The 18,364-nt window shown below is 37.6% G+C and overlaps 1 protein-coding gene across 2 annotated transcripts in view; it reads right to left on the bottom strand.

The window, feature by feature from the left end:
- Positions 1 to 18,364, bottom strand: part of LOC134754347 (homeobox protein caupolican) — a 61,866-nt gene that overhangs the window by 24,420 nt on the left and 19,082 nt on the right. The window contains exon 2 of one of the 2 annotated variants that reach the window (XM_063690628.1): positions 4,818 to 5,144. In XM_063690628.1, the coding sequence (XP_063546698.1) occupies positions 4,818 to 5,144 (327 nt within the window). The remainder of the gene's footprint in view (positions 1 to 4,817; positions 5,145 to 18,364) is intronic. The other variant, XM_063690629.1, reaches the window with a different exon arrangement.

Below are 18,364 nucleotides of genomic sequence, written 5' to 3'. Positions count from 1 at the left end.
AGTCGTAGTCATAAAACCATTTACATTAGCATGGTGAACATTATTTTTATGGAAAACAAATGTTTAACCGTCAAATGATTCGATGGACACGCAAAGGTATGAATAATTGAAAGGAATACACCAGTTTCTAAAAAACATCCATTCTTCTATAAAATATTTTACCTCAGAACGTTTCTTAACTATTTGTTTCTCGGCATTTTTTTACTATAATAAGCACGTAGAATGAACGCTGTAGGGTAGAGGTATCAACTGAAAGCAAATCGGACTTTTTCATTGTAATAATTATGTTTATTTGTTCAGTAGCTTACCTATGTAGATATCGAATCAAAATTTTGTATACCTATAATAATAAGTTGTTTTCAGAGATTAGAAAATTTATGTTTGTTTACAGTATTCAACGCCCGACCTTACAAAGACGGCATAGAACCATTTTATAATCTGACAACGAATTCAACACAGTACAAAAAACGGCTATAAAACCCTTAAAGAGTAAAAAAATAATGAATCGTAGACAAAATAAAAGGCGTGAAAAAAAAACGCAGGATCCCATTGAAGGCGAGCAAGGAACGAGCAAGTTCACACTTTCGCCACCGATGATATACGATCATATCTCCATGAATGATTGAATCATCTGCCGGGACACGTTCACGGCCCCACCTTTTAACACCTTCCTCCAAAAGTTTTACTACGCACCATATATTACGCACCGTGGCTACTTTTATGTTGTTATGATCATTATCATTCAAAGTCACTACCCACACACGGTTTCGAGCTTCGTATAACGCCAGCGGTGGTGCTGACTTTTAAGTTGGAGGACGTTTTGTTAGGCCCTTAATGCTTATCGTTAAAAATTTCCTGTTTTCATTCAAACGCAATGGTATTCATAAATAAACCTATGACACTTATTATAGTGACTTAATACTAGAATAACACCAATATAGATTTATCGGGTTTAAATGCAATGACCTATAAGTTTTACAACCATAAATAAAGTTGCTTGCATTTAATAAGTAAATAAAAACAGGATGTTTTGAAAACAAGTCCTAATCGGCGATAAAGGAATCGTCGAACATATAAAGTCGTTAAATCCGAATGGAGCTTGATACAACTTTTTATGAAATAACGGACAAAAAGGTCATACATCATCAGATTATTCTAATTTATACGTGAGCTTTATAAGGTACACGTCGTCCCCGCGGTGGTACTTAGCGCGAGAGGACGACAGCATCCAAAAAACAAACTATTTTGACATCCGAACCTTATTATTTTTCAGTAATTCCTATTGTTGCAGGTGTCAAGAGTGAAATGAATGATAACCGGTAAGCTGCTGCGCTTTAGATACTAATAATCTTACAGAATTAGATGATATCTTGATCCCGAGGTATTGGGCTTCTTTAAACATAATTACTTTAAGACTTAATAAGATTTCGACAAAATTACAGCTTTATCGGATTATGGGACTGGTCGCGAACGCTAATACGAACCGATTTAAACTGATAGGCAATATATTTACTAGTACCAATTTTTTTATTTTGCCGTAAGTACCAATTTATTTAACGTTTTTGCAAACTTTTATTAGGTTTTTAAGGTTCCGTACCCAAAGGGTAAAAACGGGACCCTATTATTAAGACTCCGCTGTCTGTCCGTCTACCACCAGGCTGTATCTCATAAACCGTGATAGCTAGACAGGTAAAATTTTCACAGATTATGTATTTCTCTTGCCGCTCTATAACCACAAATACTAAAAACAGAATAAAATAAATACTAAAGTGGGCTCCCATACAACAAAAGTGATTTTTTTTGCCGTTTTTTTCTTAATGGTACGGAACCCTTCGTGCGCGAGTCCGACTCGCACTTGGCCGGTTTTTTAAACAGAGAAAAGCTACTTACTTGTAAAGTATGTTATGTAGTCGTTATTTATAAGTATGTATTACATGTAGCACGTGGGTATGTAGCTGTTTTGAGCCATTTTGCCGAACCCCCACTTGTACGGTTTCTAGGTTAATTTTCCGTGTTTGAGGTAGTTCTCCACTCATTATCCGTGCGGCCGCTTAACGCGCCTTAAACGCCGCAGACATAATTGCCTTTTGGTAATAGCTTTATGTGTTATACACTCAGCATCAAATACTCTGTAGCAGTCAAAGTGGCCAAATAGTTCGGTACACCATACTAAATATATATGGTGTACCGAACTATATGACTACTTTGGTTGCTACAAAGTATTTGACGCTGAGTGTACTTAAAACTTTGTTATGTTTATATGTACATATATTATCGTTCAGTTCATTTCGAACAAATTTGGTTATACATGTTAAACTAGTGGCTCTGTGAGCTGTAGACCTCGTGGGCCTAACTTAAAACTGAATAAATGTATGGCTCCGCCATTTTGGATATTTTCCAAAAAACCAAACGACAGAAATTTTTTATCTAACTATCGAACCTGCTCACAAAAATTCACGAGATTCTGTTGAAAAATGCGACCTTCAGATGAGAACATCCACAAAAACAAGACAAGGATTTTGGCAAAACTGAAACGCTCGGTCATTATCTTACTACACGGTATCTAGTCGCCATTTCTTTTTCAAGAAAAAAAAAATACACTAAAAACGAAAATGTGCAACTTGCTGCAGAGTAATTTGTTAAAATTATCCTACTTAACTACTTTTGTTTATTACCAACAAGAAATCTTGTACACGATCCGGTTGACAGAGGTTACTAGTATTTGTTGTATGTTCACTCTAATGCAATCTCTTTGAAAGAATGCATCAAATTACATGTTACCCCTGCATATTTTTTAATATAATGTAGATATTATGTAATCTAGTTCATAACTGTACCTAATAACGTATCCTTTACGCTGTCACGTCCTTACGTATTAACATCTCAGGCAAATTATATCTAAGTGAGCATAAATTAATAGTAAAGTAGGTGTTTTAGCCTGTTCGCCCGAACGTGCTATTCTGATGATGATGCTGAAGCTAAACTTCTTTGGATTTACACGTTCCGATGATCTTGGTATGTTTATAAAATCGTTAGAGGTAGATACGGGCCTGGCAAGGTACCTCCTCCTGCCTGTAGGTAAAACTAAAAACACATGATCGCTTGACAACACTTTGTATACGCTTGACAACGTTTGATTTGATACCTACTTCGTAACTATATCCTCGGGTGTCTCAGTAAGGCAAATAGGTAGGTATAAATCAAATAATTTATCTGACCGGATTTACTACCTATATATATTACCTATACGCGTATTATACTCGTCACAATAAAGTAGCTCTTCTTGAACATTAATAAGATGTAATAGAAGTTAACATTACAAGAGATATTTATTTGCAAATTCCTCCAATTGATCTTATCTTTTTAACTCCTCCGCATCCTGACTGAAATGTAAACATTGTAATGTTATTATTGTGTTCATGCATATTGTTCAGGAGACACAATTTTATAAAGAGAGAGAAGATCGAATGAAGATGTAGGTAGGGACTAGGGACCCAAATTGAAGAAGGATGAGGAAGAAAATTTATAAATAGACCGCAGATAGATATAAGTTGAATAACACTTTTTAGAGCTCCGCACAAAACTGTTCGCGGAGCTCTTATGTTATGAGATCACTTTCGTCTTGCAAATCTGTTAAATGCGTTTTTTTTTAACACAAACCATCTCCAGATTGCCTACCTTAAGCCGACGAGCGTCTATTTAAGAAGAATAGTTAATATCAATTAATGTAAGTTAATGAAATGAAAAGTGTATCATTGGTATCTCGAGGTATTGTGATGTCTACGTAGGTAACATGATTTTTAACACACTTGCTCAAAACGACGTTTTTATTCCACCGATTTTTGGCTCATAATCCTAGATATGAGATCCTGAACAATATACACGCGTGCTTTTTCAGTATATTATAAACACTCGTGATTTTTCATTATATTATCCGACTGAGTTAAGAAGGTAACTGATTGCTAATAATATGCATGGAAACGGAGCCTTCTTAAATTGGTCGGACTGGCGGGCACCGGCGCGCCCGACCGCCTGCCGCGGCCTGCCGCGGCCCGGCCGGCCCGCCCGCGGCCGGGGCGAGGGGCGGCCGACAGTATGACAGATTTTAGATTTACTAACTGTTTTAACAATTAAAATTTGATTAATATGAAACTTTCTTTTTTTTCCTCGCAAGTGTGTTGAAAAACGTCGTATGAAACGCGTGTGAATTGGTTGCTTATGCAATATCGCCTCGTGTGTAATGGCCAACTTAGCACACTTGTATCATAATATACTATTAGCAAACCCCACGGATAACAAACGTACCTATAGTAGTTAATTCACTAACGTTATACCTATACCGGGTGGTCCCTTTAACAGGAGCAATAAATGTAGGCTATACTCCTCAAAATTACTAACATTTGCTCAGCGACTTTTAAAAATAACTTGTTTACATTTTTAGTACACTAAAGTTTATTCTAAGACGCAATTTATTGCGAATTTTATGTTTAAAGTGTGACAAACAACGAAAATAATAGCGTAATTACAATGATGAACTGAACCTGAATGAACCTACATTAAAGATAATAATTAATTTGTATGAAAAATAGGAAGTCTATTTCATAATTTTTAAAAGCTGTTAAATAAAAGTCTTTTCTTTTGGAGTAGGTACAATATATATATTTTAACTATTTGCTCGTGTTACAGGGCCCACCCTGTAGGTATAGAAAACGAGTTTTTTTTATTGTAACTAACACTTGTCTTGTTTTAAAGGAATCTTAACTCCCGATAAAGTGAAATTGTGTCCTAAGGCACAAAAGAAAACAAAAGGTACTAACGGCGTTAGTGTAGAAAGGCGGTTGGTCGGCGGCCAGGGCAGGGAAGTAGGCGGCCATGCCGGCCGCGGTAGCAGCGGCGGCGTCCGAGTAGGGCGCGCTGTACATGGACAGCGGCACGCCCGACGCCAGCCGCTGGTAGTTGAGGAACTCGTACTGGCAGGAACAGACCGTCTGGCCGGTTATAGGGTCCTGGAAGATGGGCCGGCCGGTGTCGCAGCAGCGCGGCGCGGCGGGCGCGGGCGAACCGGGCCGCGCCGCGCCGCCGCCCGCGCCGCTCATCCCGGCCGTCGCCGGCGGCGGACTGTTGGAGGCTGTCGATATGGTGCTCTGTAAGTTGTAAATTTTGAAATGCCTTTATGGCGCGTTTTCACATTCGCTGTTGCAAAAGTACACGAACAAAGTGCACATACATAATAATGGTTAATGGAGGCCTCCTAACGCAAAGCGGCAGTCGCACAGGCAGATGTAACGCTAACAAACATTGACACGGGCGTGGTATGCTGACTTGGTTACGTGCAAAATCTATTATGACCCTGCGAACGAGCCAACGGCTGAACTGCATTGATGAAAGCATAGACAATGCGATTAGCATAGCTTCCGATGATGGATAGTAAATGTGAATTAAATGTGAGTATGCAAAGGGGACGTCGGGACAGGGCGTGCCGCTCACGTCGTCAGACGATTCTCTACCCTTTTCTGTGTGACAAAATTAGATTAGACGTGGAAGCAAAACTAATATCCTTTGAAGAATTCATATTTACTAACAATAGGCTATTATTGTTGTAATAGATTTATTCGCCGGCCTACCTGAATCGATATCGCGGTCGCAGAATAAACATCCGGCGGTTGTCGGAGCACAATGCGCCACGGCCTTTATCCAATGTGCAGAGTCGTACGCGGATAAATAGCTTTCTAAATATTTGTCGTTCGAATGAAAAATGGTCCCGGCTGTCCGAGATTTTATTGTAACTTCAATGGGATTAGGAACCGAGAAATGCCACCCGACCGCTTATGATACAACGCTCTGTCAATTTATTTCAAAGAAAATCGTAATTAATACGTCTTTTGTGCCCTGTGCTGTTATGTTTCCAGGATTTATTGATGTTTGAAAATAAAATCCGTCGATGTGAACCTAAAGTAATAGCAACACTGGATGTGATTATGAGCGTCGCGGAGGTTTAATAAGTCAAAGAACATGTTTCTTGTGGACGTAAGGCCCGTAAAGTAAAGGCGCGGTTACTGTGAGGGTGGATGGACTACGCTAAGCTGGCCCATGCGCCCAGAGTATGGCTTCACTCTGTCCCTAAACGCGCCATGCCACCCGCTACTTCGACTGCGATTCACTTGTTCAAACTTTTCCTGGTCTATAGTTACTTCAGTTTAAACACTAGTTTACCCACTCTTATCACACAGAGGCTAAAAACATTTGTTATGTTCAGGACTTATAGAGGTAATCCCGAAGCCGTTCAGCGACGAATCCCTGAATTACCTACATAACATGCCCTGCATTACATATAGTTGTTTAATCCTTGCTCGCTAACAGTGTGCATGACTGGTTCTATGGCTATAATTTGAGTGTGGCTCGTTCGACTTAAAGGTCATGACAATAGTAATCATATTGGTCTGAAGCGAGCACGCAGCTGAAAACGATCCCGGTGCTTAAAAGGGTTCAATCCATTCAAACGATACCATGTACCTATCTATCTGTCGAATGGAAGGACATAATTTCTGTAGTACCTACTTGATCCTGTTCACCGCGCAGTGGCCATTGTGATTGCTGCGTGTGTACCAGTCCAGTACCAATTTAATTGTCGGCCGATTGTTGCTCTTGTTGATTAATTTGACATGGATCTTTCCGGCTGTGGCTAAATTTCAGAAGTCGGGGTAACTTTACCTTCTTTCCATGACCTGTACCTATTATATAAACGTTTTAAGCTTTATTGGCAAAGTATAAACTATAATTAGTAGCTATAACTATATATATATATATATATAGGTAGGTATGTAAAAATTAAAAGATTCAAGTTTTTGTAGCAGGCTTTTGTTTCTCATTTATAGTAACGTACCTATTAAAAAGTTTGAAATATGTACCATACAAAACACGTAAGCAAGACAAAACGTACACAAATTGTCAGTTAGTTGCTTTCTTTATTCTTTTAGGTTTTATTTCCAAAACTTTTTTATATGAATGTTTTACCCATGATCGAAAAAATGTATCGCGGATGGAGTCGCGAGCACAGCTAGTACTCAGTAAACCGATAATACAAGTATTTACGCGTAGGTAAACGTTGGTGTTGGTGTCGACGTTTCAGAACAATTCGATGCCTAATTGTAGGAAAAAGTAACGTGGCGTATACATAGGCTAAAAACCTTAGTTTAAGAGCGATTTATAAATGTACCGAACCGAAATTATCATATTTAATAATCGAATGTCATACGTTACTTACTGTTAGTTGTAAACTGTTTTTACCGTAGCGAGACCTATGACGCCCTTTACAAAAATGTACTATGGAGGTGGATTTATTTATTATGTTACGCAAAATTTATAAATCAAGATAACTAAATTAGACCATCAATATATTTATCAGTACGGTTTTTACTCACTATTATTTTTAGTCGCTTTTGGCGACATGTTTCGGATTCTTTGGGAATCCATCCTCAGGCACGAGTGTCCGCGGCGGTTGTACGTTGTGCAGCGACGAGGCGGGCGGCACGGGCAGTGCACGACGTACAACCGCCGCGGACACTCGTGCCTGAGGATGGATTCCCAAAGAATCCGAAACATGTCGCCAAAAGCGACTAAAAATAATAGTGAGTAAAAACCGTACTGATAAATATTTTGAAATATGTCTCACGATAGTTTAAGTGCGATTAGACCATCAATGTTGAAAATGTCAACAAATTGAAAATCGAAATGAAACCGTGATAGCATAGCATCACATGATAGCAATTTGCCAGATCACATAGCGGAATTCACAAGCACAACGACATAATTAAGTATTTTAGTAGTAGTGTAATGTAGTCGTTTTAATTTTTAAGGCCATCAGTTACTCGTACCTACTATTTTTACCCCTACTTTACGTTCGATTATTTTTCCTCGGTTATCTTCGTGAACTTGTATTCCTTACAGCTTTGTCATTATCTAACCGCGATTAATTAGTGTAAGTATTTAAAGGGAAACAGTCGGATACCGCGCGCTGACTTAAGTATTGGTTGCGCACTTATAGGTGCTTATTAGATAAAGAACACAAAAAAGTTGTCATCATATCCTTTTCAAATATCGGACGGTTCGAGGATTAAAGTGCCGCTGCACCTTATCTACAGCAGACATCTTTTAAAAAACAAACACGAGAAGTATTCTCTTTTTGTCGTATTTTTTATCGTAACCCGCAGGATGTGTTAGAGTCGTTAAGCCCTTTTAAGTGTTAAACCATGTAACTGAATATTTGAGCGTATAAGGGACCGATCTATTTGTTAAATAACGTAAAAAAATGTTAATCTAAAAGAAATCGGACCCAATGACATGAATTTCGTTAAAGACATCAGTCGGGCAAAAAATATCGATGACACGTTTGTCGCTCGAGTAACCGTGGTGGCAGAGCGGTCCCCAGGTACCCGGCCAGCCTCGCCGAGACCGAGGTGCTCTCCATAGCATCTCATTAAAATATTTACTCAATTTCTACATTAACTCATAGCTGATTTCCCAAAAGGGATAGGTAGAGCACGTTCAGTTAATATGTAACATCAATATGAAGGAGTTCAACAGACATTGCAATGAAAAGTTTTAGACCACGTGTGATATTATATACTACCTACTAGATATTACGCAGACAACTATAAAGTTCAGACGGCATTCAACTCAAGTGGGTCACATCAAAGTACAACTAATTTAAATCTCATAGAATTTACCACAACCGGAAATACATGAGTAGGTCAAAAAAGGTAGTCATGAATCGTATACACATTATCACAATTTTGGACACTGAGGCAGGCATTTTTTTAATTTATTACAGATGTTTTAGTAGATAGAATAAGCTCACAGAATAGACCATATTCCGCTTAATCCGCTCATAGTCGGTTAATGAAGAAGCATGACAATTTGATAGAGCTGGTGATAAGCGTACGTCACGGCGGTTGCGCGCGTTTTACTCGGCATGAGAAAACCGCGCGATTATACCGTCCCGCTTTTTTCCATGAAACTGATTTATTACCGGCCCGATTTTTATATTTGTTTAACAACAACTGTTCCTGCTAATGCTGGTTAATTATTACATTTTTGTATTTGTTAGGTACATCTGTGTTACGCTTTCTAGCGACTCACAATTTTATTGGACCTGTGTTCTGCCTCTGAGGTTCCGTTATTTTATTAATAAATTCCTTAACACAAAGAATGCGTAATATAACATTTTACATGCGGCTTTAGTTCACTTTTTTAATGCGAAGAGGTTTCCTATTGAGATTAACAATACTGTTCAAGAATGAAAGTTAGCACTGTGCTAAAAATTGGAACAAATCATGAAACTAGCGTCTCAATAAATAGGACCAGTAGTCGTAATGTTGACCTCTGCGCGTGAGCAATAACTTAATTCGTAATGTTAGTGCTCCGTACAAAAGTGTTCATTGAGCACCGAAGAGATCACTTGTGGCGTAAATCGGTTAGAGATGGTTGTTTTTAGAGTCTGTTTGATTAAGATAGCCAAAAGCTTACCTTGCACATAGCTTGCATGGAAACATGAATATACATTTATTCACAAATTGTTAATAATGCTGATCTAGAATCACTATTTTAGGGATTCGTACCAAAATGGTAAAAAGGAACCCTTATGGTGCGACTCTGTCCGTCAAGCTTTCTGTCACATCGCTAAGTATCATGGGAACTTGTGGAACCGTATCATCCTGAACTTGGCATTGTCCTAGCGACAAAATTAATACTCAGAAGTGACGTGATGTGCGAGAAGATAATGTTCACATACGTATCGGACGAATCGTGTCGCATCGTATCGCATCGCCTTTGTCGCTCAACTACTGCCCCTGGATTATCGCCCAGCAGCTTTAGATACCTGGATGCTCAGCCAAGGTGACAATCGTTTGGGCTACGATAACCGAACGCTTTGTGTCTCTCTAATTCTATCACTCTTCCATAATAGTGCGACAGTGACAGTTGCGTTTCGTTCGTTACGGAGCGTAAACGATTGGCATGTTGGCTACGCATCCTGACCAATAGCCAACGACAATGTCTATCTATCTTCTACTTTGCCAGTCCACTTGAAAACTCACATTTATATTATAAGCAGATAAATCCCATCACCTGAACCGCATTTCATAGTTGACTTCTCATAGACTTGTATACACCTGCATCAAAGGTGTGTGTAAAGTCCCCAATCCGCATTCGGCTAGCGTAGGGACTATGGCCCCATCCCTCTCGCGCATAAGAGGAGGCCTGGGCCCAGCAATGGGACGTATATAGGCTGAATTATTATTATTTAGACTTTTAACCAAAGGACACTAACCCCTTTATTCATAAAATCTTACAAGCCTCAATTAGGTAATTTATGTTTTATTCCTTTATACTTGTAAGTCAAAATGACAGATTAAGACAAACGATTTAATGGCTAACTGAGATTTAAGCGCGTTTATGAATATGTCTGTCTGTAAAAAACATAGAGATATTAGTAAATTAGTAGGTGACAATATAGGTTGCTGACAAGTGACAATATAGCTGGACGGATTTTAACCAATCTCAGTAAAATATAGGACAAGTTTTATCCGATACAAAATCTGCATTTATTAGCATTATGTAAAGTGAATGAATTCGAAGTCACTTGGGTAAGTATGGACTCCATGCCTGCTTGAACGTACCGATGTAGTGAATAATTGTTTTGAGTTGAATAGTAGACATTTTTGATTTAAATTTTAAGCTAGGAGCTTACCTATAGCTCGTAATTCCGATAATTGTCCGTTCAATTTAAACACTCCCATAGATTATTGATAATTCTAATTTATAATCCCATTCGCTCTATATATTTATTTATCGGGCTTAACCTTCGATAATAAGAAATAACAGCAATCGACTATAATTAACATGTTACATTGGGAAATAACGAATAGTATTTAGTTACATCCGCTTGGGAATTTACAGTTTGGAAATAACAAAAACAAATAAATATCAAAATTAAGGTAAATTCTGCTTAATATTCTCGTTAAAATATCAACTATATAAATACTGTTTTCTTTGTTTTTGTTCCTAATTTATCACAATTGTCAAGTTGGTGTTCAAAACGCATAAGTAGACATAATACATACATACTTTCAAAATACGCATAATAAGGACGAATCTCATGTGACAGATTATATCTGATGCCGGAGAAAAACCAGCTTTAATGAAAACATGTCAATAAAAACCACATAACACTTATGGAACTTGTTAAAGTGATGCGATTTTAATGTCAAACTACACAAAACGGACATAAAAATAAGATTGTAGAACAGTTTTATTAGCTTTCCACAAGCATTCATATGTGTAGGCGCAGTGACAATCTGTCATATGGTGGTGGCATTAGCGAGTGCCGTGTGATCCGTCCTTAATTGCGCACTGACGTGCCGGCCTCGTTCGCGTGAATAGGAAAACACTAATTAATTAACTAAGCATTCGTTTTTTCCTAATGTGTTTCCGACGATCTTAGATAAGTGCGGTCGGAGCAGCCGCGCGTGATTCTTCTATGTCCGACATGTGACTTTCGCGAGAGATAATCCTGCCGGGTATTCTCTTAATGAAGTGTCAGTCAACTCCCGCTGTGAGCCGTTAAGCCCGTGCACGCACCTTTCCTCGACGAGATCAATTGTTTTCCATCAAAACTTATTTACATAAAATTGTGACTTTAATTGGACAATTACATGGTGGATCGCGAGTGTCTATTTCGACCGCATCCTGTCGAGATATCCGCGCCGATAACGCCGGAATTGGCCCACCCTCGAAATGCATAATGCTTTTAAGAAATTCACACCTTCCCTAATGAAGGTAGAATTAGGGAAGAATAAATATTGAAAGTGAACCGCCAGCCGTATTCTAATGCCCGCAAAGCAGTAATGTGAAGATAAATACGTAATAATGGTGTATAATGATAATGAATGCATATTAATATTATAAAAGTTGTCCGCTGGCCTCGTTCACGGCCGCCGTCAGATCTACAGGAGGTAGCCAAAAGCAAATAATTAAATTTATTCATTTCGTGCGTCTTGTTTTTTATTTTTTCATAATTTATTGGATCATTAGGTAGTTCTGCTTTTGTTAAAATTTGTTTAATATAATGTGACCTTGCGTCTTGCGTCGCAAGAACCGTCGATTAGTATGTTTATTATTAAGCCAGTAAAATAAACCTACATTGATAGGAATATGGATTGAAATCGATTATCATGAACTGGCGCAGAATATACATACAGTCGCCATCAGATATATCGGAGCGGCCAAGGCTCTCACAAGTATATGAACACGCCTCTATTGCCAAGGCGTTAAAGTGCGTGTTCAGATATTGTGACCACCTCGGCCGCTCCGATATATCTGATGGCGACTGTACATACATATGCGAAAATTTTGATCCTGTATGATCCGACCTGCACCTTGTATTAAAGATTTTGAAGTGTTGTTGCAGGCACCTAAAATGAACCTTTCACGTACACTAAAACCGTTTGTCTGTAAGTATGGAGTTCTTCGATACTGTCTTATATAATGATTTGGCCAATAAGAATTAAACTGGCTCACATAGTCCAATTCTAATAAGAAAACGAGTAAGTACGCATCCTCTTATACGATAGTTAGTCAAAAAAAGAGTAAAATCATCTGGGGACACCAAGTGGTGCAAGTGATTCTAAGATAGATTTTATAATAATAAATATAATTATTTTTCATAATTATATTACCTACTTAATATTGGCATGTCTTAATTCAAAACATTTTTATTTAACAAAGGGTTAACAAATTCATTGTACAAGACATTCCCGGAAATTCACGATAAGGTGCCATTTTTTTAATACTAAGTGTGGCTATAATTATGTATGAAATGAGGTACCTCGATATAAGCTAACTCCTATCCTATAGGGACCACTGTATCTACCTATAATCTAATATTTGTTACTCCAAAGTGCGCAGTAGTAGTTCCGTTACATACAATAAATTGTAAAATAAACAAACACTCTGTATTCCGTCTTCGTTACAAAGTGCGAGTGAAACAGAAAAGGTATAAAACGTGTCGGCTATTCATAATAGACCTTATCGGTCGGTGATCTGTTAGCAATGTGGGTAAAATACACTTGAATTGTTTTTTTTTATCGTATTCTTAATTTAATTATAGGTATACTTCTTAAATATGCTACTTAAAGGGCTGGGGTTAAACCATGTGTATTTTAATTGAATATATTATAGTGAGATGAAACTATAGTAAATAATATAGCGCCTACTTTGGTTGTAATTTGGAAATTTGGTGCACAATACCTAATAGGAATCCTATAATATATCTTCATCTGTTTTTTTTGGTAAAACTTTTATTCTATCGCCCCAAATATTTTGGGCTGTCTTTTGCATGTCGCTTGATGCATTACAGCATTAGTAAAATTCCTCTTTATTCCTAGTACTTAGATAGTCTTTAAAATAAGCTTACGACTTTTTGCTTTTGAACATCGCGGATACAATACTTAATTCATAATGGCTGATATTTGCTTATAATTTCATACAAAATTTTAAGGACAGTAGACCTTATTAACCTTAAATACGGTGGGCTTCTGTAAAATTCAAATAGAATCAGTCAAAATACTTAAAGAATAATGGGTAATTCTACTTTAATTCTAGTAAGAGTTCATAGTCTTTTGTCATTATTCTTTATGTTTATCTAGAATATTTGATATTCTAAATGTGAAAGAACATTCGCTACTTAGATTCTATTGTTCTGTGAATGGTAAATTGTCACCCGGGCAGTTGTAACCTAGCAACTGTTGTTTATTTACTGTCAGACAAAAGTAAATGTCGTAAATAGATATTGTATAAGTTTTTTCTTCGCTACCAATTATTTCAATACTATATTTGACTCATTTGTACTATTGGCATTTGCAGGCTTCGTATAATATATATGAAACGGACTCCCAAGGTCGCCCGTACTCCGCCTGCAACTTACACATTATCCGCTTCGACAATCACAATCACATACTATTCCAAGAGGTATGTGCTTAATGTTATGTGGGCTATACACACTCGTCGAGAGACCCCGAGACAGGCCGAGAACGAGTGTGTACATACTGTTCCTTTCTCGTTTCGTCTCGCGCTTCTCCGATTGGATCGGAGCGGTGCCGAGACTCGGCGAGAGGCTCTCTACGAGTGTGTACAACCGGCATTATACCTTCGAAGTTGTGTACGGTGCGTTCACAGGTACTTATAATAAATACAAATACATACAAGAGCTTCACCTTGGACATACCCAGTTACATTATTGCGAATACACCATTATACAAATTGCCCGGAGCTAATTTCTAGTCAGCGTATGCGTTAAACCGGCTTATTACCGTCATATGCTGCTTGTTCGTTTTTCGTGTTGTCATGTTCGCTTTAGGTCACTATGCGCTATTTGCATCCAGTTAATGCGCTTCGATAATTTTCTGACATGAAAAAGCTATGTCATGCTTTTCTAGCTAAGCTAGGTATCATGCTAGTTTTTTAGTCCACTTACTTTAATGAATGCAAATGTATTAAGCTAAGGTGTTATAATGCATGCAAAGTCTTATTCACATTGCAAAGTTTTGAATGGCGACACAAGTTGCTAGTTTTCAAATTGATAAAGAATTGACGGTTATTGGGTACGTGTTTTATGAGTTTTATGGTGCTAAAGATATATTTTGCGTCGCCCCAAATATTAATATGCACTTGAAATAGCGATTGGAGTTGAATTTTCAACACGTGCTTTCCGACGCGCTCCATCGTCGCCTTATTACAGTGTTTCATTCAAACAACTCATTCATAAAATTGGAACTCTTTTGCGAGCAACCGGAGCTCGCCGCGCTCCATCGCCCACACAAATACGGCCTTTTACCGCCACCTTTTAATTTTTATCGCGTTCCGAAAAATATATGTTTAATTTATCTCGACAGCGTCGACCCGATTTGTGTGTCTTCAATCATTCTTGGCATCGCATTGATTTCACTAATGAAGTTGTTGCGGATTGTTTTGTGATATTTACGACCTTTGCTAAGGAACAAACATGTGCTAGCTATTGCTTTCTAATAATAACTGGCACTTTATAGTGCTTAATACCCCTTCGGGCGATCCAAACACGCCGACACCCATAAACACCGAAATAGACTGGTGTTCATAATCACGACGTGAACTATATTTGCAACTAAAATTTTGTCGATACTTATTCTCAAACTTAAACTTGATATCGGACCTACACTTTTGATGGTCCTAACATAACTACCCTACACTCATCTTACTTCTGCCAACATGAGTGTTAGAACGTATACCTAATTTACGGCAAATATGTAACTTTGTACAGTACTACAGGTAGGTAGATAACTTACAGTCCTCGTCAAAGATATAGTTATTCACTTTTGCATCTTACGCTTTTGTTATACATAAAAATATTGATCATAACTTGTAGAAAAAAATACATTACAGTAAAATATACTCTAGCTTTGGTTACAAACGCCCTTACACACAAACAATATATTTCAGCTGTAGGGTACGATTTTCCTGATGCACTAAACTGCACCTTTTATTACCACGTACCTAACACAAAAACTAAGTGTACGCATTGACGGACAAAATAATCGACAGTTATTATAATATTCCACTCGGTTGGTAGGTATAAAGTTTTATTTTATTGGCAATGGCAACTACCCCAGCTACAAGACGCCAGCTGAAAGTTCGCCTACTTGCGCGCTGGAGTGCTTGTATCGCACCAGCTCTTCATATTAATCAGGCGGCTGCGAGTCCTTTATCACTGCTCAAGTCCCCGCGATTATCAATTATTTATGAAATGTGAAATAAAACTGTTCGTATCGTTGCGAGTATTGAAATTTGAATTATCGGTTATTACGTGTGCCATTAAATCGGTGGCGATTCAAAACATCCCGTTCCCGGCCAGCCTTTATTGCCAGCCTGTCGCTCCTTAATCGATGACTGTGTTACGGAAATAACCCGTGTTACCACCTTTGCATTTTATACTTGCCCCGGATTATTGACCAGACCTTGCGGATCATATACTGAACGTGCTCGTTTTAAATTGTTATTCGGTAAAGACATTCTAGGCATTCTAATGCTATTTATAATAATCAGGCGAATTATGCCTGTTGCTAATATAATGAATAATAAAACGTTGTAGGTACCTATCTAAACCGTTTTGATCAAGCAGGAATATAAGGATCATGTGGTTATTAGGTATAGTTTAACAAATATGTTACATTTTTTAAACGTCATAGAAATGGTTAGCCATGCTGGTCCGTTTTGTCTTAGAATAATTTAAATAAACGGATTATCTATCTATCTATTTAACTATAGTCTTGATAATATTTTATTTCTGTAGGTATATATTTTTAATATTTACCAACCCCTTATTCATAACACTACAAGCCTCAATAAGTTAATTTATTAACCTCTTTCTTACAAATACATAAGTCAAAATGACAAATTAAACCAACGGTTAATAGCTACTTGAGGCTTGTAGCGCGTTTATGAATAACGTCATTAGTGCCTATAATAATATTGATGTAAAGCTGTTTTTAAACAAATTGGTTAAATTTTTGTTTATGTGGACCTACTTATTACCGTGCAGCTGCTATAGGACATAGTTCTATTTAAAAAAAGTTACACACAGTATTAGTAGTCACCCATATCTACCTATTAGGAAACAAATTGAATGATTTTTATGAAAATATGTATTTTAATTTTTGTTAATTCAATTAGAAACACTACTACACACTACTACTAGACTACTACTAGACTACTACTACTATTATAAATTATAAACTGAAACGGATGTTATATACGAAAGAAAAGAAAAAGAGGGCACCGTAAGCCCTTATGGAATGCAGATACTCGAAAAAAATCGACCCATGCCGCTGTGACCCGAGTGGCCGAGTTTTAGGCATCTGCCGCGATTGCAGAGCTGGTTCAATTGCAGCTCTGGGCTCTGGAGGCCCTGGTCACTTTTTCATCCATATCTGTTTAGTGAGAATGTGGTTAAATCGAGTTCTATAGATGGCCTACTCAGTACGTGAAATACAAACAACAGCGTTATTCCTTGGTTTCATCGACGTGATGCCTCTCAAGTCTATGCCTACCTACCTAACCTACAAGTTGCGACGAAATAATTATCAATACTTAGTACCTAATTAACGATATCGCGATAAAATATTGATTCTATTGTTTTTCATTTGGCACTTTATTCCTATATCAATATTTGAATAAGGTAGGTATAGGTATTGTCGACCTAATATAGGTACTCAGATCGGGTTAAATACGCCTATAAAAAAACAAAACAGCTCTCCTGCCAGATTTTCGTTTTGAAACTTATGTCATCATATCAGTTGGCTAAGCTATTATTTCACCTGATGGAAGTGGTATATTTTTGAAGGAATTTACCGGAAATTGTTGATATGTGTAAATGGCGCGCGAGACACACGGATGCGAAAAATGTACTGTTCGGATGTAGAACGCTTACATTTAGAAGAATTTATGTTTGTATGTTTTAAATACGATTTGTTTAACCTATTACTAATAAACACACGCTAGGTGACCTGTCACAAAATTCATACGGGACATTGAAGTGTCTGGCCCAGGAAAGTCAAACCGTAGTTGTATGATTTTAACAATGAGTGTAATATGTTTAGTTTATATTTAAATTATTAACGATTACTTATTTACAGAATTAAAGGGAAACTATATTACTACAGGGAAATTATATTACAAAGTAATTAAACAAACCACGATAGCATAACCTCAACAAGTCGAAATAGGAAACTATAGTCACACTAAACAAACTTTAACTTCCTATTCAAGTTAATAAAACTAACAAAATATGAGAGTACTATTTCTACCCACTCCCTTTACCAAATTTTCCTTCGTCTCCAAACTAAAATTACTCCCTTTTATACATTACGGTGATATTAGGTACTTTTTTGAACCTTACTGAGGAGCTACTGGACAAACTCGGGCGCTTGCAAAACATTTGTATTGGCTACGTTTACGGTCTGCTTAAGTTTGATCACGTATCCCAGTTCCGAACTACTTAGCTTGGCTGGCTTCCTATTCGGCATCGTAGAGATGAGAATCTCCTGTTATTGCTTTTTAATGTCTTATTCAATCCTGCTTCTCGACCTTACCTCTCAGAGAGATTTAGACTCGTGTCGTGTCTGATGGCAGTGGTCACTGTTTACGATCTAGCGCCAATTTTTATCTGACAATTGTATTCAATAAGTCTCATGCATACAAAAACTCCTTCACTGTTTACGCTGTTATGAACTGGGTTATCGGTGTCCGCGAGGTAAACCCTATCTGCTGCATCACT

Source organism: Cydia strobilella, chromosome Z (genome assembly GCF_947568885.1).
Source record: "Cydia strobilella chromosome Z, ilCydStro3.1, whole genome shotgun sequence".
NCBI lineage: Eukaryota > Metazoa > Arthropoda > Insecta > Lepidoptera > Tortricidae > Cydia > Cydia strobilella.
The sequence above is the reverse complement of the archived record's forward strand: the minus strand, read 5'-3'. Positions and strand labels throughout refer to the sequence as shown.